Source organism: Eumetopias jubatus, unplaced genomic scaffold (assembly GCF_037043125.1).
Source record: "Eumetopias jubatus isolate StellerSeaLion01/CBP00866 unplaced genomic scaffold, mEumJub1_p1.0 scaffold_16, whole genome shotgun sequence".
Lineage (NCBI taxonomy): Eukaryota > Metazoa > Chordata > Mammalia > Carnivora > Otariidae > Eumetopias > Eumetopias jubatus.
This window is the reverse complement of record NW_028274822.1, coordinates 64,983,005-65,006,225: the sequence shown is the minus strand read 5'-3', so window position 1 is coordinate 65,006,225 and position 23,221 is coordinate 64,983,005. Positions and strand designations below refer to the sequence as shown.

General features: G+C 45.8%; 1 protein-coding gene across 3 annotated transcripts in view; it reads right to left on the bottom strand.

Annotated features, from left to right (window-relative positions):
* Nucleotides 1-1,521: 1,521 nt before the first annotated feature.
* Nucleotides 1,522-23,221, bottom strand: part of HIRA (histone cell cycle regulator) — an 84,298-nt gene continuing 62,598 nt past the window's right edge. For all 3 annotated transcript variants that reach the window (XM_028094775.2, XM_028094776.2, XM_028094777.2), the window contains 9 exons: nt 22,787-22,891; nt 21,368-21,516; nt 20,047-20,208; nt 19,384-19,442; nt 18,882-18,987; nt 17,334-17,456; nt 16,682-16,845; nt 14,443-14,531; nt 1,522-1,721 (listed from right to left, as the gene is read on the bottom strand). In XM_028094775.2, coding sequence (XP_027950576.1) covers nt 1,605-1,721; nt 14,443-14,531; nt 16,682-16,845; nt 17,334-17,456; nt 18,882-18,987; nt 19,384-19,442; nt 20,047-20,208; nt 21,368-21,516; nt 22,787-22,891 — 1,074 coding nt within the window. In that variant the 3' untranslated portion in view covers nt 1,522-1,604. The remainder of the gene's footprint in view (nt 1,722-14,442; nt 14,532-16,681; nt 16,846-17,333; nt 17,457-18,881; nt 18,988-19,383; nt 19,443-20,046; nt 20,209-21,367; nt 21,517-22,786; nt 22,892-23,221) is intronic.

Sequence of the window (23,221 nt, the reverse complement as noted above, 5' to 3'; positions counted from 1 at the left end):
GCCTTGCTGCCGAATTGCCAGGGGCGCTGCCTGACCTGCATAGCATGTCTGGCTCCTCATTCCTTTAAGAATAGCTCACACTTGCAGCCTGGCCTTTGAGGTGTTCATACTCACATGCACTCTGTGCTTTGGCTTTGTCAGGCAAGCATGTATGCCTGTGTCTCATCCAGCTACCTGACATGAATGAGAAGGCAGTAAGATGGCCACTAGGTAGGAAAGCATCCAGAGAGGGGATACCAGTGGCCAGAGTCACCCAGGTCTTCTAATTCCAAATCCACGCCTCTTTCTTGAGACTTGGGATCCCACACAACTGGCAGGGAAGCAACAGAGAGGTGCATAACACAGAGGTAAAGGTGCTCCATCCTCACCATGCTTGAAGATTCTGTGATTCTAGCTATTTCCTCTCCTGTGGGTGAGCTTCTGGAACACATTCTAGAAAAATCACAGCTTTTAGATAATTCTTCAGAAAACCCCAGTCTGTACTTAATGATTTCCTTCCACAAAATTGGCAAGCCAGCTGTAGCCCTTGGTGCCCAGCATGACTGGGGACCAAGGGGCACAGCACAGCCAGAAGCAAGGACCTCGATGACTGGCTTGGGAGGAGACTCAGGTGAGGTGGCCTATCTGCTAGCCCCAGAAGCCTCAGACGCTTCATGGTCAACGAAGTGACCTCCATGCTGGGTAATGAATTTCTGCACCGAGAGGTTGGGGCCATTAGAGGACATCAAAGATTCCTTCCAGTTCTGATGTTCCAGAACTGCCCATTTTGGGAGAGGGAGCTATGGCAGGGGAGGAAGGTGGAAGTTAGAAGGAAAAGGCAGGGGAAGCCAGGATGATTTGGTATCCAATGCGTGTTCATTTATTTTACACTTACAAAAGAAATCACCCACCCCTCTGCCCCATTCCCCAAAAAACAGTCTCTTTTTACAAACATTTAAAAATTAAAACCAAATGAAGATAGACAAGTTAATTTCAGTACAATTATTTTTCAATGTAGCTGTCATAATTAGAGTTTAAATTTCCTACAAGTGACCAATGTCCAAGTGACTTATAGGGAAATCCTGATTATTGGCCAAAAGGAAAATTCCATATTACAAGTTAGCAAATTCTAGTACAAAAATAGTCCGCGTTGGAATAGCCTTTCCTTTTACATAGGTCTCGGGTCAGTCTACCGACTGCATAATACACTAACATTTCAGGGATCTCTCTTTCACAAATGGCTCATTCGTCATAGCTGAAGCAGCACGATGCCTGCAGTGGCAGGGACTAGTGTCCACCTCGGGCCCGTGCTGGAAACGGCAGGCCTGGGAGTGCCTCACTGACCCCAGGGCAGCAGGGCAGGGCCCCAACCCCAGCTCCGCACAGGGGTCCTGGAGGGAGGGATGAGTGGCGGGCAGAGCTGCCCCCCTCTGAGGGAGCAACGGGCCCAGGATATGGGGGAAGCCCGCCTAGGGAGTTGGGCCAGCGCTGGCACAGGACAGCCCACCTCCTGCCAGTGTCTCCTCGTCCTTCTGTGGTCTGACGAGGTGAGAGGTGGCCGTGCGCATTGTCAGCGGCGAGAGTGTGGCCCTGCCCTTGTTGCAGCCAGGGAAGGCCTGGGCAGGCTACTTGTCCCTCAGGATGTCGAGCTGCTCCTGACACTCGGTAAAGAGGCGCTGAAAGCGGAGATTCTGCCCGATGACCGGCAGCAGCTCCTTCAGCAGCTCCCTCTTCCGCAGACCCTGTGGACACAAAGTGTGACAGTTGAGTGCAAGTGTCAGTGAGGAGACCTGGACGGTGCTGGGCTTCCTTGGCCTGGCAGAGACCCTGTGTCTGCCCATCTGACCCCCAGACACCCCCTGGAGAAACCACAGATGGATGAGAACAATTTCTCCACATGCTGGGAAGTCCCAGGCAAGCTAAACGCCTAAGCTGGGGCATGCAGGGTAGAGTGGCAGGGAGCAGGGGAGGGACACAGTGCAAGGATACAGCAAAGAAAACGAGGGTAGGTTCGGCTCCTCTGTGTCCCCTAAGTCCGCTGGCACAGTCACTGCTGGCCTTCACCTGCACTAATTACTGGCCACAGTAACTTGGCCTTCCAGAGCAGGATGGAAGTAGGATATTAGGGGAGAGGAGCGGGTGGATGGCCATCCTGGAGGAGTTGTTCCCTAATGTGGATGCTCTCTGGGGGCCTGAGGTCAAGTCTAGGAGCGAAGAGGCATCTGGGAGGCAGTGGCTGGCCTTGGTTTTACAATCCTGGGGCCTCTGCCCTTGGGCCTTGCCCAGGACTCTTTCATGCCTGGGTGCACTGGCACCATAGTCTGCCTCGGCTCCTCTGCAACATGCACTGCAAGGAGGAGTCTCTGTTGCACAGAACCCTGAGGAGCACAGCTGCTGCAAAGAAAAAACCACCAAATGACAACTCTGACCGCTGGAACAGAAGGAAGGCCCAAGATGTTAAAATAAGCATGGTAGAAAGACAAGGAATTAAAGAAAAGAACCAAGTGTAGATATTAAGTTGGAGCAACACAGTGGTTGAAGGGATGGGATCTGCAGAAGAATGGACACTGCTGGAGACCAAGTCAGAGTGGAGTCAGATGGAGGACCAGACCATGCTCGAGGAGGGAGTACACAAAGAGGAAAATGCAAGCAGAGAAACCATACAGGAAAAGTAAAGGCAGATGGAGGATGACAGAAGGGCCCAATTCTACATAATGGGTCCCACAGGACAGAGAAAGAAGAAAGAAGGAAATATTCAAGGAAATAATACAGGTAGATTTCACACAATTAAAGAAAGTCAAATGGCCTTAGGTTGAAAGCCTCCATGAGTGCTGATCATGTAAGATATAGAAACATAATAAAGGCCATATATGAAAAGCCCACAGCTAACATCATATTCAAGGTGAAAAACTGAGAGCTTTTCCTCTAAGACCAGGAATAAGACAAGGCTGCCCACTCTCACTACCTTTTTTTCAACACAGTACTGGGAGTCCCAGCCACAGTAGTCAGATAAGAAAAAGAAACAGAAATCTAAATTGGTAAGGAGTAAGTAACTTTCACTATTTGCAGATGACATGGTACTACTATACCATACTATATAGAAAACCCTAAAGGACTCCAAAAAACTACTAGAACTGATAAATGAATTCAGCAAAATCATAGGATACAAAATTAATATACAGAAATCTTTTCTGTTTCTTCACACTAATAATGAAGTAGCAGAAGAGAAATTAAGAAAATAATCCCATTTATAATCACACCAGGAATAATAAAATACCTAGGAATAAACCTAACCGAGGAGGTGAAACTACTCCAAAAACTATTTATCAGTGTTTTAACACTGATGAAAGAAATTAAAGATGACACAAATAAATGGAAAGATATTCCATGGTCATGGATTAGAACAACCAATATTGTGAAAATGTTTGTATCACCCAAGCAATCTATAGACTTAATGCAATCCTTATCAAAATACCAATATTTTTCATAGAACTAGGAAAAAAAATAAGATATGGAAAAACTGATATCTAGACATGCAGGATGAAATATATAGAATTTGAGAGTATCAAAGATAGAAAAATTCTGAAAGTTTCTAAAAAACAAGATCATATCACCTACAAAAGAAGAGAGATCAAGATACACAATAAAGTAGTATTTTTAATATATTGGAAAAAAACCTCAGAACCTAGACTTTTTTACCCAAACAGTTACTCATATAAGAGAGTATAATAAAAAATATTCTTAGGCTTTTAAGACCTCAAAAGGTTTGCCACAGGAAGGATCCACCATGAAAATGTTTTGGAGGAAACACTCAAAGTAAGAAGAGATAAATCCAGATAATGTTAAAATAGATATGAAAAGAAATGTGGTTAACTCTGGCTAAAGTTTATGTTGGCCTTAAGAAAACCAAGAAAACAAAAAATGTAAATGGTTTGAGCTTGGTGATAAAAAAAAAAAAATAACCTGTCACACTGGATAAAAGTCAGCCATCTGATGTTAGTAAGAAACATATAAACATTGATGCAGAGGGTTAAAAATTAAAGCCAGAGAAAGATACGTTAGTAAAGAATAAAAAGAGAGCTAGTATTTTATAATTACCGAAGTAGATTTTGTGACAAAAACATCACTGGGGAAAGAGCAAGTCAGAAGACAGGGACAAAACCACCCTCAGGGAGATTTTAATACACATTCAACTAGTGATAGGTCATGGAAAAGCAAAAATCTACAGATTCAGGTAATCTGAACTGAACAGTTAGTAAACATGACTTAATGGACATATATAAAATGAAAAACATTCTTTGGCACATGTGGACATATAAAAAATTGCTCTAAAAGCAAACCTCAACAAAATAGCAGGTATCGTGTACATTGCAGACTGGCATGGCCAAATATAGCCTACTATCTATTTTTGTACATAATTTTATCAAAATGTAGCCACACCTGCCTATTTGTTGATATATCATGCTACAAGAGCAGAGTGGAGTAGTTGCAGCGGAGACTGTATGGATTTGCAAAGCCTGAAATATTTACTCTCTGGTCCTTGACAGAAAAGTTTGCCAACCCCTGATATAAATCACATTCTCTTACAATTGAGTAGAACTCATGACTGATTAATCAAGTAAGTTAATTAATTTAGTTAATTGAAATTAAAAATGATTTACAAGTAAATGGTAATAAAAACACTAACCATTGCAAAACTGTTGTAGAAATGCCACAGAAGCGGGGCTTTCATAAGGATACTTACAAACATAAAACATCTTATATCAGAGAACATAAAAGAATGACAACCAATTACCTGAGTCTAACCTAAGGTGGAAGGAAGGAAGGAAGGAAGGGACGGAGGGAGGAAAGGAGGGGGGAAGGAGGGAAGGAAAGAAGGAGACATCAGAAAAAACATTTTTAAAATGAGCTTCATGACTAGCTGAGTAGGGGAGCCAGTCTGCAAAGACTGGGAAAGGTGGCCATTTTTTCAAATGCCCAATATTCAACAAAAGATCATGGGGCATACAAAGAAACAGAGAAACATGGATATGGTTGGATATGGTATTGGCCCATTCAAAATAACAAAATAAGTCTCCAGAAAACTGACCTTAAAGAAACATAGGCCTGGAACTTATGTGACAAAGACTTTAAAACAATTGTCTTAAATATTCTCAAAGAGAACATGAACAGATGGCCATATCAGGAAAACGATATGTGAATAGAATGAGAATATCAACAAAGAGGCAGAAATTATAAAAAAGAACCAAACCAAAATCCTAGAGCTTAAAAACACAGTAACTAAATAGACAAATTCACTTGAGTGTTCAACAGTAGACTTGAACAGACAAAAGCATCAATGAACTTGAATTCAAGTTATTTGAAATTATTGAATCTGAACAACAAAAAGAAAATAGAATGAAGAAAAATGAAAATAGTCTAAGGGACTTATAGGATACCATCAAGCAGACCAATATATGCATTATACAAGTCCCAGAAGAATAATAGAGAGAGAAAGGGGAAGAGAGCTTATTTGGAGAAATAATGGCTGAAAAGTTTCCAGGTTTGAGGAAAGACATGGATTTACAAATCCAAGCTCAACAAACACTCCATGTAGGAAAACCCCAAAGGAACCCATACTGTGACAGATTTTAATCAAACTATGGATCATCAAAGATAAAGAGATAATCTTGAAAGCAGAAACGTGTCTCATTATGTAAAAAGCATACTCAATAAGCATATTTCTCAGCAGGAACACTGAAGGCCAGAAGGCAGTGGGATGACATATTTAAGGTGCTAAAAGAAAACCTGACATCTGAGAATACCATATCCAGTGAAACTACCCTTCAAAAACAAGGGAAAAACAAACACATTCCCAGATAAATAAAAACAGAAGGAATTCATTACCATTAGATCTACCCTACAAGAGGGCGCCTGGGTGGCTCAGTTGGTTAAGCGACTGCCTTTGGCTCAGGTCATGATCCTGGAGTTCCAGGATCAAGTCCCGCATTGGGCTCCCTGCTCAGCACGGAGTCTGCTTCTCCCTCTGACCCTCCCTCCTCTCATGTGCTCTCTCTCTCTCTCTCTTTCTCTCTCTCAAATAAATAAATAAAATCTTAAAAAAAAGCTTTAGATCTATCCTACAAGAAATGCTAGACGGAGTCCAAGTTGAAGTGAAAGGATACTAAACAATAAAACATAAAGTTCTCTGGTAAAGGTAAAAGTAAGGACAAATATAAAAACCCATATTATGTAATTTTGTTGGGTAATTCCATTTTATTCTTTTATAAGATTTAAAATACAAAAGCATAAGAAACTATAAATCTATGTTAAAGGTTATAGAATATATAAAGATACAATTTGTGACTTCAATAACATAAAGTGGGTGGAGTGGAACTGTACCTGCTTATGGGTGCACATGGATGCACATGCGTGTGCACGCTCTCTCTCTCGCAAATCAATCAAGCAAGCAAGCAATCTTTAAAAAAAGAAAAGAAAATTCTTCCTTGCCTAGACCCCCTTCTGGCTACTGTGTTTATACACAGTAGGATCTACAAAGAAAGACCTCAAAACAATGACATAACCTTCTATCCTTTGAAACTAGAAAAATAAAAGCAAGCTAAACCCAAATCAAACAGAAGCAAGTTTATTAGTTTAAAATAGATTGTTATAACTATAGAATGTTTTTGTTATCCCTATGGTTATCAAAAAGAAAATATCTATAGAATACACACAAAAGGAAAAGAGGAGAGAATCAAAACATGTCACTAAAAAAATCAACTAAATGCAAAGTAAAATAGTAAAGGAGGAAATGAGGGACAAAAAGATATAAAACATAAAGAAAATAAATAACAAAATGGCAATATTCAATATTTATCTGTCAGTTGTTACTTTATAATTTTTTTTGAGGGGGGGGCAAAGGGAGAGGGAGAGAGAGAATCTTAAGTAGGCTCCATGCTTGGTGTGGAGCTGGACATGGGACTTAATCTCCCAACTCTGAGATCATGAACTGAGCTGAAATCAAGAGTTGGATGCTTAACTGACTGAGCCACCCAGGCACCCCTGTCAGTAATTACTTCAAATGTAAATGGATTAAACTCCCCAATAAAAAAAAAATGAGTAAAAACCAGAGTCAAACTATACGCTACCTACAAGGAACTCACTTTAGATCTAAGGACACACAGGTTGAATATGAAAGGATAGAAAAAGATAGTCCAAAATACAGAAGAGATGGCTATACTTGCATCATACCAAATAGATGTTATTTCAAAAACTGTTACAAGAAACAAAGAAGGACATTGTATAATGATAAAAGGGTCAATTCACCAAAGATGATGTAACAATTATAAACATATGCACCAAACATCAGAGCTCCTAAATATATGAAGAAGACATTGAGTTGAAAGGAAAAATAATTCTAGAATAATTGTAGGAGACTTCAATATCCCATTTTCAATAATGGATAGAACAACCAGATAGAACAGTAAGGAACCAGAAGACCTGAAAAACAATATAGACCAAATTGTACCTTATGTACATATATAGAATATTCTACCCAACAACAGCAGAATACATTTTTCTCAAGTGCACATTTAATATTCTCCAGAAGAGACATGTTAGGTCACAAAACAAATCTCAATAGGTTTAAAAAGACTGACATCATAAAAGTATCTTTTCCAATCACAATGGAATGAAACTAGAAGTCAAAAGCCTTTAGCTTTTTTTTTTCTTTAAAAAACTGGACAATCTGCAAATATGTGGGAATGAACACATTGTTAAGCAATGATTCAAAAAGAAATCTCAAGGGAAATTTGAGAATATCTTGAGACAAATGAAAATGAAAACAACATACCAAGAAATGCAGGATCCAGCAAAAGCACTTGTTAAAAATTCATAGCTGTAAGAATCTACAAAGAAAGACCTCAAAAGAATAACATAACCTTCCATCCTTTGAAACTAGAAAAATCAAAGCAAGCTAAACCCAAATCAAACAGAAGTAAGAAAATCATACATATTTGAGTGACAATAAAATGGAGAATAGAAAAATAGAGAAAATAATGAAACCAAAATGTAACTATTTGAATAGATCATCAAAATTGATAAACTGTTAGCTAGATGGACTAAGAAAACAAGAGAGAAGACTAGAATGACAATCAGAAATGAAACAGGGACATTACAACTGATGCCACAAAAGTAAAAATTATAAATAAAGGAATATTATAAACAACTGTACACCAACAAATTGGACAACCTAGATAAAATGGACAAATTCCTAGAAACACATAGCCTACCAAGACTGAATCATGAAGAAATATAAAATCTGAATGGATCTATAACTAGTAAGGAGACTGAATCAGTAATCACAAACTTCCCAACAAAAAAGAGCCTATGACTGACCAAATGGCTTCAAATGACTGACCAAATTCACCAATGGTGAATTTCACCAAATATTTAAAGAAGAATTAATAACAATCTTCAACTGATACAAAAATTTTTTTTGATCAAGTCCAACACTCGTTCATTACAAAAACACTCAGCAAACTGGTAATAGAAGTCAACTACCTCAATATAATACAGACCATATGTGAAAACATCACACTCAATGCTAAAAGAGTGAAAGCTTTTGGGGCGCCTGGGTGGCTCAGTCAGTTAAGCGTCTGCCTTCGGCTCAGGTCATGATCCCAGGGTCCTGGGATCGAGGCCCACATCGGGCTCCCTGCTTGTCGGGTAGTCTGCCTCCCCCCTCCCCCCCTTGCTCCCCGCTCATGCTAACTCTCTCTCTCAAATAAATAAATTCTTTAAAAAAAAAAAAGACTGAAAGTTTTTGCTCTAAGGTCAGGAGCAAGGCAAGGATGCCAGCTTTCACACTTCTACTCACCATAGTACTGGAAGTTCTAGCCAGAGCGATGAAGCAAGAAAAAGAAATAAAAGGCATCCAAATTGGAAAGGAAGAAGTAAACTTTTTTGTTTGTAGACATCATCTTATATGTAGAAAACCCTAAAGACTCTACAAAAAACCTATTAGAATGAGTGAATTCAGCAAATTTGCAGAATAGGAAATCAATACACCAAAATCAGTTGCATTTTTATATACCAACAACAAACATTCTGAAAAGAAAACTAAGAAAACAGTTCTATTTACAATAGCTTCTGAAGAATAAAATACTTAAGAATAAACTTAACCAAGGAGGTGAAACACTAGTACACTGAAAACTACAAAATGTTGCTGAAAGAAATTAAAGAAGACACAAGTAAATGGAAAGACATCCCCTAGGGGTTCATGGATTGGAAGACTTAATATTGCTAAGATGTCAATAACACCAAAAACAATTTATAGATTTAATTTACTCCGTATCAAAATCCTAGTGGTGTTTTTGTACAGAAATAGAATAATTCATCCTAAAATTCATACGAAATCTCAAGGGACCCTGAATAGTCACAAGAATCTTGAAAAAGAAGATGAAAGGTGGAGGCCTCATAGTTTCTGACTTCAAAACTTATTTCTGCTCTTCCCATTAAGTCGCCTGAGGTGACCTCTGAAAATGGTTCACTATTCACTTCCCCAGAAAGCCCAACAAAACCATGCAAATCAAGAGATTCAAAGCTTTGTGTTCACTTTATGAATGCATCAAAAGTATGCATATCTGAAAAGCCACCATGTATCTGAAGAATGTCACTTTATAGAAGCAATGTGTGCTATTCTGTTGCTATAATGGTGGAGTTGGTAGGTGGGCTCGGGCCAAACACTGGGGCTGGACACAGTGTTAGTGACCTGAAGAGAGTGCTGCTGAATTTTTACTGCACATGCTTAAATGCAGAGGAATGCTGAACTTAAGGGTTTAGATACAGATTCTCTGGTCACTAAGCACACCCAGATGAACAAAACCCCCAAGATGTGGTGAGAACTTACAGAGTGCGTGTTTGGATTAACCTGTACGTGAGCTCTCCCTGCCACAGAGATGATCCTTACTGAAAAAGAGCAGATTGTTTCTAAACCGGAGAAGGATGTTGAAGAAAAAAGAAAAAGATATCCCAGAAGAAATGAAACTGAAGAAAATGAAGAGACAAGAACTTATGGCTTGGGAGTAAATTCTGCATAAAATAAATGTAAGAAAAAAAAAAACACAAAAAACAACCAAAAAACAACCCCCCCAAACTTATTTCAGAACCATTGTACCTTTTAATTTTTGAACTATGTGACTATATTACCATCCAAAGTAAAATTTAAAATTAAAAAACTGAAGAATTTAATTAAAAAAATGAAGTAAACTGCTATAAACAAAGCAGAACATTCTGCTTGCCTGTGGCACCAGGGGCAAGCTCCAAGAGGATCCACCCTCTGACCTGAGGCTGGTGCTAATACCAACTGCCACAAAGTACCACCTCCCACTCTGGGCTCTCAGTATGTCTCCCTACTGTTTAAGGCAGCAGCCGGGGACATAGCTCATCACCACATTTCTGGCCATTGGTCACAGGTCCTACCGTGAAGACTGGCAGAGGGAGGCTTCCAAAAGCAGGATCTGGGTGCAGAGACAGTGGCCAGCAACCTAAAGGCACCTGAAGGATGGCTGCTTAGTGGCCCAACCCTTGGCTTCCTGTCTCCCTTCTGTGTAAACTGAGCCATGATCTTTGAGAGAAAAGAAGCCTGGACCTTTGGGGTCTCCTGAAGCAAACTGGTAGCTCATATCACAAAGATTAACTTCCCAATACATAAAGAGTTCCTATGAACCAATAAGAAAGACATGACAATGAAGTGTTTCAACAGTTCATAAAAAAAGGAAGTATAAGTGGCTCTTAAATATACTAAATGATGCTTCCTAATAAGCCTCTTGGGAGGACTGCTGAGTCAGCATTGCTGGTTGTAAGTCCATCTTCCATCTACTGCTCCATTTTCCCAGCCACCTTGAGAACCAGTTCCATTTGAATGATCAATTCTTACCATAAAAGTGATCATGAAGAAACTCAATAAGAGAACAGAGTGTTCATACTCAAACTTGCCCTCAATATCTAGTGAAAAAGGTTTTTAAAAAAAGGAATAAATTCAGCATAGTGCTGAAGTCAGGAGGGAATGTGGCAGACATCAGGAGTTGGCTATGTCCATACCTGCTCTAAGACCTCTTCTCCTACATATGCTTTACTGCTCACTTCCCCAGACTCCCTTGCAATGAGGGTGCTCATGTGATTTGTTGGTTGCCTGTGAGGCACAGACTAGCCTTTGTGAGAGCTTTTCTTTTTCTGGTAAGAATGGTAGATGTTGCTGGTACTGGTTTCCCCCGTCCTCTTTCCTTGAACTTGGATATGAAAGCATATGAAAGCTACCTTGTGACTACGAGGTGAAGGCCAGGAAAGTGACAGAGATATAGGGTGCCACCTACCTCCAGATGACTTATTTGGAGGAGAGGAAACAACAACAACAATTTCAGCCACCATTGGAAATATCATTTACCTGCAGCTGAAAGCATGTGTCATAGATACCAGGGACCACGAGCAGACTAGCTATATTAGGCAGTTTACAGAAGGTGAAAAGCAGGTGGGACCACAGTGATGGTACTCCTGGGAAGGGAGCCCCAGGCTCTTCTGGACAAAGCTCCAAGGAGGTGTCCTGCTTGGAGCTGGCAAGAACAAGCAGCAGGAAGGAGTGGGAGAAAAGAACACATGCTAACAACTGGTGGCCTGTTTGTGCCTCCTTCCGTCTGCACCATATTGGCCTAGCATTCTCACCTTCAGGTGGATACAGAAAACTGCTATGTAGAGCTCCAACTGACGTTATGGGCTAAGGCCCCCAGAATGGCAGCTGGATCACAGAATGAAGCTCTACAACCTGGCCAGGAGAGAGGCTGGTCAGGCACATGCTGACCTATCTCCCACCCAAGAAGATGTCCTGTCAGGGTACCCTGGAAGTGACATGTGCGAGGGAAACAGCTCTACTCTTACTGGTAATTCAGAACCACCCTTCCTGTTGAGGACATGGGACCAAGGTACACAAAAAGAAACAGACCTCAGAGAGCTAATGTGCTAGTGACCTAGGGTTCAGCTGGGATGTGGGGAAGGTAGAAATTCAGAGAGGGATGCCTTTGCCTTGGGAACATTTATTGATGAGAAAGAGGCTGAGCAAGCTTCTGTCAGACCTGAGGGCTTAGGGGGACCAAAGCAGGGGCCAAAATGAAAAGTGGGGATTCCTGGTAAGTCATCCCTCCTTGTGCTGACACCCCAAAGGGATGTACCCTAGAATAAGGGTAAACTGGAAGTAAACCAGCCCCTGCACAAATGAGTGTCTGGCTTTGAGTCATGAGACAGCCCAGAAAACCTCAATCCCTGAACTGGGTTGAGGGGACTCTGCAGTGCTGATGCCTCCAGAATTGGCAACAGCAAACAAAAGTACTCTGTGAAAGAAGGTAACATCACCCGAGGCCTCAAACCATTTCTACAAATAATTTTCCAGACAACATGTCCAGCATATAGTTAAAAAATAATCGGGCATGTAAGGAAATAATATAAATGAGAACTGGCAGAGACATTTATAGGCAAGAGAAACAGATCCACAAGGGCTCCCAATAGCAGAACTATAAGACATACAACTTTAAAATAACGAAGCTTACTACGCTCAAGCAGATAAAAGACTAAATTGAAAATATGGGGGGAGAATTGAAACTATAAAAAATGATACAGCAGATTTTAAAAAGAGAGGACATCACATCTCTCTGATGATGGGGAAAATGGAAGGGAAGATATCACTGAAGAAGAGAACTAAGGAAAATCCATAGAATGAATGAAGGAAACCGATTTTGAGCTTTGTGAAACTTCAAAACAATGAGAGGGAGCCAAAAGAACTTACACAGCAATGGAAATCAGATTTGCAGCAGAGATTTTACAACAAAGTCTGCAGCACCAGACCTTCAGAGATGTTAAGGGGAATTGGACTTTGAAGTTAGGATTCTAGTAACCAACCAGATTAAGATCTATTGCAACAAAATAAAAATCAAATAATTTACACACAGGCCAGTCACACACCAAGGCCTGCAGAGCCTGTGAGGTCTGACCCTCCAACCTTTCTGACTGCAGCCCCTTTCGCCCTCCCACTGCTATTTTGCTTGGCTATTCCTTCCACACTGCAAGCCCTTCCACCTCAGGGCCTTTGGATTCGCTGTTCCCTCTGCCTGGATGTTCTTCCCCTAAATATCTGTGGGGCTTTGCCCCTCACCTTTTCTGGTCTCTGCTCAGTTAAGACTTCCTTGATTACTCAATATAAAATAGCATCCTGCCAGTAACACCCTGGCCACTTTGTGTTTGGTTCACAGCACTTGCCCCCACCCAACACAATACATGCACTTGCTCTGCTGTTTAGAATCTGCCTCTCTGCACAAGAATGTAGACCTATGAAGGTGGGGCCGGTTGGCTTTGTTCACTTGCTCATTGTCCTGTGCCTGGCCAGAGCAGATGCTCCATCAGTATTTGCTCAGTGACTGCATGAAGCGGGGGACCTAACTTATATCCACAACCCCCATCCCTCACCAACCTGCTTCTTTCAAGGCACTAGCAGGCACAGTGCAAGCCAAAAAATTTGGAGGTGACTGTATGCATGTTCATTATTCTCTGTCTCTTAATCTATTCCATATCCACCCAACCACCCACCAAGTCTTGTTGGGTCTGCCTCTAAAATACAACTTGCATCTGTGTCCTTTCCCCTCTCCATGGCCATCACACCGATCCAAGTCACCTTTGTCTATTGCCAGGATGGCTGCAAAAACAAGCCCTGACTGCTTTCCTACGTCAGTTCACATCACCCCTGCTAACTGATCTCATGTCACAAACTCCTCCAAAAGCTCCGGCTCACAAGATCTCAATGATCTCCTTTCTGCTCATCTGTCTCACCTCATCTCATACCACCCTCTCCTTTGCCTACTATGCTGCAGCCACAGTGGCCTTCATGTACCACGCCCGGTTTGCATTCACTATCACCTCTACCAGGAGACTCCCAGGTCTTGACAGAGCTGGCGCATTCTTATCCCCAGGTTTCATCCTAAAAGACCCCTTCTGATATCTTCCCTGGCCACTTGTTCCCAGGGACCCTTGTCTGATTGCTCTGCTTATTTCTGGGCATGGTATAATCCACAGTCTGAAACTACCTTGTTGACTGAATCGCTTCCTTGCTTCTGTGCCTTCCTACCCGACTGGGAGCTCCACGAAGGCAGGGAAGGATCTTTCACCTTCTCTACGGAACAAACCCACAGCCCCCAGCAGGCAACTCTCCTCAGCACAGGTGCGTGTGTGGCTGAGCACTCCCTGAGCCCCTGACGCCGAGGGCCTGGCTGCTGCCCAGCAGTGCTGTGCTGGCATCTCATCCTCCCACTGACGCTGGGGCCCAAGGTGGTGTGCTCAAGAAGTCTAATGGGGAAGAATTTCAAAGCACTTCGGCTTATTTTTCATCTCCACTTTCACTTTTCAAGACAGAATTCTTGTGGCAAGAATGAAAGCAGCACCTACCACTACCGTTGACTCCCACTGGCTTCCAGTGGAGTAGTGAACCGGACCCAGTAAGTCCTTGCATATTTCTCGGAGTCGGTATTCAAACCCTAATTACGGAAAAAAACAAAACAAAACAAAACAACAAAACAAAACAGAAATAGGAACACATTACAAAAAGAAATAAAAAATCAAGAATATGCTAAGTTGTCGTGTATATCAAACCAGATTGAACAAATGTTTATTTTATTGCCTGCTTTGGGCAAAATGCCTCTTGCACGTCTCTCAGTTTGGGGCACTGAGATCCATAATGACAGACTCTCTCACTCATGAACCCACTCCCATGACAGCATATACAGCAGCCCCTCTGTGTGCTGGGCCCATGGGAAAAATGAGATGTGGCCAGCTCTGGGACAAACTCCCCAAGGTGATGGGAAAATGTAGGAATCGTGGAAGGGGAGGGGGAGTGGGCTAGTCAGATTTGTTTCAGAGAAGACGTGTTGGTAGTGAGAGGAGATCAGCAGGGTCAGGAGGCAGCCTTCAGGAGGTAAGAGATGGCAAGGGTATGAATCTAGGCTGAGGAGGTGGTGACGGAGTGGAGAAGACAGGAGAAGCAGTCACAGGCCTGTCAACTCATGGGTTATGGCACAGCCACGTGGAGTGCCAGAAGTACTGGTGGCAGAATCTGGGGGCCTGTCAGCACTGGCGGCAGCTGAAGCCACAGGGAATGATGAAATCACCCAAAGATGAGGATAGAGAATAAGAGGGTGATGCTGGAATCTGAGGAATTTTAGAAGTGAGAGGGGTCTCCCTTTACAATTTGAGTCCTTTTATGGTCGAGGAAGCAAGAGATAGAGTGGAGGTGACTTGTGTATGGACGAAGGAACAGACATGTGGAAGATGGAGAAAGAGAAGCAAGTGGTAGAAGTGATCCCACAAACTGGTGCAGGCCCCTGAGGAGGCAGCGACTTTGTGCGGGGCATCAGGATGAGTCCTGATCAATACCCAGGATGAAGCAAATTAGAGGAGCCAGAGGAGAAGTCTCCCCAGTGGAATGGGGTATGAGGCCCAGATGGACAGGAGCACCCCAGCAAAGGTATGGGTTTGGGAAGATTGAGTATTTAGAAGAGTCAGTGACCACACAGGCTGGGCAACCACGCAGAATGGGCAGGAAGAGGAAAATTAAACTCGTGTTTGGAGTCTGCTGGGGAGGGGCGAGGGACTTCGAGTTGGTCAGCCGTGTCTGTTGTCATCAGAAGTGTATACATACACCCAGTTATGTCATCAGAGGCAATGTGATATATTTGAGTTCTGGGAGTGACATTTGTAGGGGTTCAGCACGGTTTTCTCTCTTTTTTGTACTCTAAATTATAAACAAAATAGGCAGTGTGTTGTCCAAAGCAAAGCAGGAAGGCCATGAGAGGCTGTGGGGGAAGGCTTTCTGTGACCAGGCCTGGAGCTGTGTGGTAACACAGGGAGTTTTGGGAGGGCTGGTTCCCAAGCCACAGCCCTGGAGGCTAAGCTCAGGGAGGAGGAAGGCTGGTAAGAAGCAACCCCACACTTGCCTAGCAAAGAGATGAAAGGCTATTTATTGGAGGTCGCCCTGAGAACAGGATGGCCACATCTTCCCACATACCTAGCTTTCTGCTGGCCGAAAGGGGATGAGAAAGTGGTGGGGGAGAAATACTGGGGAGGGGACAGAAGTGCTGGCAGGGAAAGCTGGGCTGGAAGGCCATGGGGGAGGTGCTGGACAGGCTGGCCCATCCAGGGCAGGAGAGGCTTAGAGGAAGAGAAATGCAGGCTCACTGGATGCTGCTAGAAGATGCCCTTCCCTGGGGTGACTGGCTGACCACTGCAGATCCAGGGTGTTAGGGAGGGAAGGAGGGTGAGCATCTCATCTGCTCCTCTAGAGCAAGTCTATCCGAGCATCCTGTGCCCCCACCCCTTCCCGCTGCCAATCCTCCTGGCCCTCAGGGCCTACCTGATTCAGGGCCTCAGAGCCTATAATGAGCTGGATGCCTGCTGAGCTGCCTCGATTACAGCTTAGGCTAAGAGATGGGGGCTGAGGGCCGTCTGGTTAATGGGGGAGCTGGAGGCCAGGGCCTCTGGGGGTGAACATAATAGGAGACTGGGAGGAAGATGAGTGCAGAGAGCCCTAGACCACTGCACTCTGCCTTGATTCATGGGCTTTCAGAAGGGTCATGTTGGGACAGAAATTGAGTCAGGCCCAAGAACATGGAAGGGCCACCAGAAACCTCACCTTCGTTCACAAGGTACCGAGCGTAGAGGAGGAGCCAATGGCGGTACTCATGGCTGGACTGCAGGGTGAGTGCCGCCGCAACCTGATTCTCCAGGTAGGCCAGGGTGGTCTCCTGCTGCACTACATGAGGCACGGAGAAGAGCCGGGCTGCCTGTCTTCCTGAACTGCAGAGACCGGCAGAGCAAGCATCATGAGGCAGTGGGTACTACATGGGTCAGGAGGCTGCTTCCGCGAGCCCCTGGGCACCAGTGAGGAGCCAGTCAAGGGGCAGGTGTCAGACTCCATGCTGGCTAACTTGTCCCCATGTCCCAGCCACAGGCCTCCTGGCCACTCTAGCACACCTGTCCCATCCTGTACCTCCTATCTAGGCCCAAGGTGACAGGTCAGCAGCTCATTCCTCCCCACCCCAAATACTGCCCATGATAGTGTCCATGACTCGTAGCACCTCAGACCACTATCTGTGCCCTGAAGTGACAGGGCTTGTGACCTAGCACCCTGAGATATTACCCAATGTGGGCCCACAACCCTTGGCACCCTTGAGCCTGCTTGTGCTAAGCAGCAGCTAGGCATAGGCGGTGGGCAGTCAGAGAGCAGGCCGGTGGGACTGTGCTTGCATGACCCGGCCACCTCCCCCAGCACTTGGGTCACCTACGTGGAGGCACGGCCCTGGACTATGGCTAAAGGTCCAGAGCACAGCATGGCGTCCTGGGGAGGCAGGCTGCTCCTGAAGTCCGCACACTGGGCCAGGGAGTCCTGCTTGTCAGAAACCAGGTTCCTGGGGAGGCAACAGCAGGAGCAGAGGTCAGGAAAACCAGGAGGTCCACCAGAAAGGCTGGCAGTGAGGCCGCCAAGGAGCAGGCACCACATGACCTTCTGCCAGAGTGCCGGCTGAGGCTATCACTGCATTCTCTCCACAGGGCCCTCAGGGACAGGTTTCATAACAAGGCAAAATCAATGACAGTGAAGGTCATCAACGGGGCTCTCGCTGGGACCACTTGTGCTCCATGGTCTCAGAACTTGAGCACAGGGGCCTGCATATGAAGTGTGCATAGGATGCCCACTTGCCCAGGGCACACATGGCCTGGCCTTTGGAAGCTTCCAGGAATGCCAGGCTCTAGCCTTCCCGAGCTTCTATAGCATCCCAAGCAGTCAGCTCTTCACCTTCTCTGGACCTTTCACATCTTTGTTGAAAACATTCTAGCCACATTTTAAAAATAGTTGGATGCCTTTGTAAAACACTAAGCCAACATTTCCCTTCTTAGACAACCAGCCTGTTTCCATTATTACAGTAATCACATATAATATACAAGTTTGCAACTTGGAAGAGCTGGGAATGGGTAAGCTTTTGTTTTTGTTTTTTTTTAAGATTTTATTTTTAAGTAATCTCTATACTCAGCATGGGGCTCGAACTTACAAGTGTGAGATCAAGAGTTGCATCCTTTAATGACTGAGCCAGCCAGGTGCAGCACTCTCCCTCCGCCCCCCACCCCCCGCTTTTTTTTTTTTTTTTTTAAACTCAAAGAATTCTCAATGGGAGGCTAAACTTGTGCCTGGCAACTCTTGACAGAAGAGGGCTGGAAGGCAGCTGGTTTGGGTATGAAGGACCAAAGGTGCAGGCAGAAGAAAAGAATTTCTGACTGGCTGGTACACAATGTACACACTTTACACATCTGGATTAAAGTCTTGGAGGAATAGAGATTTTACAAATATAGAAAAATGCTCCAAACTCCAAAATGGGCTGAGGAAAGACACAGACCATGACACATGGTGAGTGACTGTCCAACCTCACTAATTCACAAAGGCAGCCAGAAGTGCTACTTAGCTCCTGCTAAGCTACAAAAATTGAGGAATGGTGGTGAAGTTGTGAAGCCAACTCACCTATGCTGACAATGGCTAAGGAGACGAGGCTGGAAATGTGTAACTACGACCATAAGAATTTTCAAATGCCTGTTCCAAACAAAGTGACCCCAGAAAACAATGTAGAAGGAAAGCACCCCTGCCCACAGGGACAGTGGGGCCTGTACTGGCGGGTTTGAGCTCTTGCTCTTCTCTAGTGGACAGAGACCAGCAGGGCTGCCACCACAGCATCCATTCCAGGGCTTGATTGTCAGAAGCAGGGCCAGGCAGGCCTGACTGCTTTTGTTCGAGCTCAAGATGGACACTCTCCCAGAAGGGCAGGGCCAGGAGCTGGCTTACTTACCATGTAGAAAGTGACGGATTAAAGCAGTATGCCTTCCCATCAGACAGGTTCATCACTGGGATTCCATGCTGTGTCAGCAAGATCTGTGACACTGTCATGTCACTTCCTGGGGAGACAGCACAAGAATGGGTTCTGGGTACATTCTGAACAGCAGGTGCCTGCACATGCACCTAAGGAGAAATGCAAACCACAGCTCCCACAGTCCCAGCAACAGGTATCTTAACACTGACGCATAACTAGGCAGTCACTGCTCTACTCTGCGCATGCTGGTCTCACTGCCATCCGCAGGCTGTTTGTCACCTCTTAGGGACCTATTCAAATATGCCCCTGGAGAGAATGCATCTCCCTACAACATAACGACATCCCCTACAACACGAAATGCTTCGGGCTGGGCCCAGAGCTTGGTTCTCCATCTAGGCTGAACAGGGTGCTTTCATGTCAGGAACCCAAGCTGCCTTGCCCCCACCCCAGGGAACAAGCGGTGGTCTATTGCTGAGGTTACCTGCCAAGATGGAGTGTAGAGATTCTTCTTTCACCACAACCACCTGTCTGTGAACATCCCTAGGAGGGAGACAGGGAACAGCTTACTCTGCAGCTGGGGTAAAAGCATCAGAATGTGCCTCGGTGATCAGACCCCACTCCATGGTCCCCAGTACACACCCAGCCCTTGCTTCCAGGAGGGGGGCTCTGGGCTGGAAAGGGCTTCCACTCCCCATGTGTCACTATGCTACCTCTGCACAAGTCTACGGGAGAGGGTCTAAGCCACAGAGCTGTGGGGCCTGCTACCAACACCATGCCAACTCTGGGAGAAGTGTGGCCATGCTCTGGTAGCTGAGATCCCTTTTCTGGACCCTGGCACATGCAATTAGGCATTGTGTGATTTGTCATGAGCTTTGCTGCTATCAGGATGGCAGCAGGGGCAGGCAGCCTGCGCCACTTCCACTGCACACTCTCCCTCCCTCAACGCGAGGTGGCTATCACAAGCAATGCGTGACTGACTGCTCAGGCCTCCTTAGGCGTTAAGATGCCCAGGCCAGCAGGGCCCAAGGACATGTCTGCCGAGTGGCCCCCTTTGCTGCCTTCCCTATCTCTGAAGTGAGAGGGGACCTGCACAGCCCCATTCCATCCTGCTTAGAGCCCACCCCACCCTGGGCCTGCCTCTCACCAGACAGACAATGTGGCTGCGGCAGTGAGCGCCATGACGTAGGAGCCCGTGCAGTGCAAAGTGGAGATCGGGGACGGCAGGAGGATGGGAGGGAGGAGGCGGCGACCACAGGCGGAGAACACGGACAGCATCCTCTTTTCACAGGCGACACATACCACGTCACTGAAAAGGCACAAAGGGGACAGGTGTCATGATCATCGGGAGCTGTGGCAGAGGAAGCAGCCCTGAAATGCAGAGCCTTCCCTGTCTGTGCCTGCCCCGTGCCTGCTACGAAGGCTTGCCCAAGGACTGGGGCAGCAGGGCTGATGCAGCCTAGCCTAAATGAGACTTCTGATTAAAGAGAATGTGTTCTCTTTCCCTTCAGGAGCTCCTTGAGCTTTTCTGAGCTCACACTAATGCTGATCCAGGGGGAGCCCACAGCAACACCCAGCACACAGGCCTATTTGTCCTTTGTGGGTGCCTGGGATCAGGAAGCTCAGTTTGCTCATCTTGGCAGAGAATGAAAAGGAGGTACAGAATGATGGTTCCTTCTAGGTGCAACACCATGCACTCACTCAGGGCCCATGGGAACCCTGACCCAAGATGGGAGGCCAAGTACTCACAGACACTATGAAAGCATTTTACATGCAGTCTCATGATAACTGATTAAGGGTCTAGTTAAAGTGATTGTATCTAAGCCAATTATCTTTGTAAAATCCTTTTAAGAGTATCAAATAGATGGACCTGACTGAAGGCCCTACGCCTCAACAGGCACCTGAGGAAAATGCTGGTCCTCTTTCCAGATCAAGCACATGTAAAAACAGCTCTAGGGGATCATGGCTGGAAGTCCAGGGGAAGACACTGGGGGACTAACCATTGAATTAAGGTCTCCTCTCAAAGTGCAGAAAACGGAGAGGGCTGGGCTAGGGACTCACAGGACAATCAGAAATCCATCCTGACTTCCCTAGATGAAAATTTGGGGTCCAGAGAAGCAATGATCCCATGTCAGAGAGCCAGACAGAGCTCAGCCTGGAACCTGAGATTTTAGGAATCTGGCCACATAAGGGAATCAGAACATCTGAGTGGAAATCCTGCCTTGGTTGACCCTCTAAGACAGTTTCCCCACCTATAACATGTTGATAATGATGGTGACTTTATTAGGTCTTGTGGGGATTGAGAAGACATGCACATGTTTAGCCTAGGGCAAGGCATGGTACGGGCCTCTGGAAGCTAGCATGTAGGGCAATTCCTCCTGCCTCAGACAGAAACAGGGTCACACAGCATAGCACATGGTGCTTCCCTAACATTAAAAGCTGGGCTAGGCAAAGACCCTTGTCCTTACCAGCTGCCGGCAGCAGTGAGGATCCGACTGGTGAGTACCGTCTCCCACTCCTTCCCTTCCCGGTTACACTTCAAACGACTTAGCTTCACACCTCCCACAGCAGTCACTTCATTCTCCACCTCAATGTACATGGAGGGATCGGAGCTCACCTGGTGGAGGAAAGCAAACACAGTGTCTTTTCAGGTGATGGTGGACCCACTGAGACTTGGGTCATGTGAAAGGTGAGATGATCAAAGGCCCCAAAGCAGGAGGAAGACAGAGAGGCAGACAGAACTGGCTGGTAAACAGGAGGGTGGCAATGTGTGCAGTAACAGGGTGCGACAAGAAGGCCAGACATCTGGATGTGTGGCCCCCAGGGCAGGGAGACGGCTGGGAACTTGCTCAGCCTCATCTCTCATGCCTAAGGAGCTGACGGACTGGATATCCCCATATGGAAAACCCAGGCAGAACGGCTGAACAGTTTGCAGTTGTGTGGCCACAAAGTGGGTAAACTGGGGCAGAGGGCTGTATGTGACTGGGAGATAGGCCCCTTCATAGACCCCTGGAAACCAAGAACAGTCCCAAGCAGCACTCAGTGGTAAAGCCCCTGGGCGGGGGTGGGGTGGGGTGGGGAGGGGCAGTGGCTAGAGTTTGGAAGGGGGTTTGTGCGCCGTCTCCATGCACAACAGCAACAGGAACAAACCACGTGGGTCCCTATCCTTAGGCCCAGAAAGACTTGTGGTGGGAGGGGCTGACACTGGTTCTCTCATGTCCCATGAGGACCAGCCTGCGCGAGGCAGTGTGTGCCCAGTGGAAAGTGACCTGTGTGTGGGGTCCTAGAAGGTTTCCTGAGGACGTGCACCCGAGCTTAGGAACAACAGGCCGTGAACCTGTGGCATGTCCAAGGTCAGGTGCTAGACGGAATGAATGGAAGGCCTCTGGGCATAATGGATTCTTTGTTCTAGAGCTGTGTTTTGAACAAGCACATAGTCATAAGCTTCTACTCCAAGAACTCAAACAGCCCTGATGACGACTCTGCTGGGTCCTGGGAAGGGGACAGGGCCAGTGAGCTGATTGGGAGATAGGCCATTACCAACCATGCAGTCCAACTGCACCAAGCCTGAGGCTGCCCAGGGCTGAGTGTGGAGCTCAAGGAGGCTTCCAGAAGGGAATACCTGAGACAAGTTTTGAAGGGGCTGGCCATCCAGAAGATGGCAGCAGGACTGTAAGGGCAAAGCACAGAGGAGAGAAATGCGAGGTGGGGGCAGCAAGGGAACCCCTGGGGAAGAGGCTAGTGATCTGGCCCTGATTAACTACAACTTCCCCAGATGTGGGAAGTGATGGAGAGCCACTGAAAAGCAGCCCAAAGTAAGTGACAATTCAGGGTTTACACAGAGGGGGAGCATGGAGAGAGTGTGCAGAGGTAAGAAGCCTGCTCACCTGGAGGGTGAATGCTCTCTGGGGGCCTGGCATGGGTAGTTTCAGTGCAGGTGCTGGTACAGACAAACACACGGCGTCCTTCTCTGCGGTCAGGGCAGCTGGGGACTGCAAGAGCAGAAATGTCTCTGAGCCCCACCCCAGCAACCGTAGGGCAACGTCAGGTAAAGGTGAGTTACCCAGTGGTGAGGCCAGGCCAGTTCCCCAGGCATTTCTGCCTACTCTGTGAGGGTAAAAGTGCAGATGAAGGCTATAAAGACCCCCACTTTCCAGATGAGTAGCTGATCCCAGGGAACTGCTCAAGGACTCCAAGTGGGTTGAGGGCAGGTGTGGGAGCCTGCATGTCTCTGCCAACTGTTCCCACACTGATGAGGCACACAGTGGCATGCACAGCCTCTCTTATCCTACTCGGGCACGTGCGGATTCCAGCACTGAGCT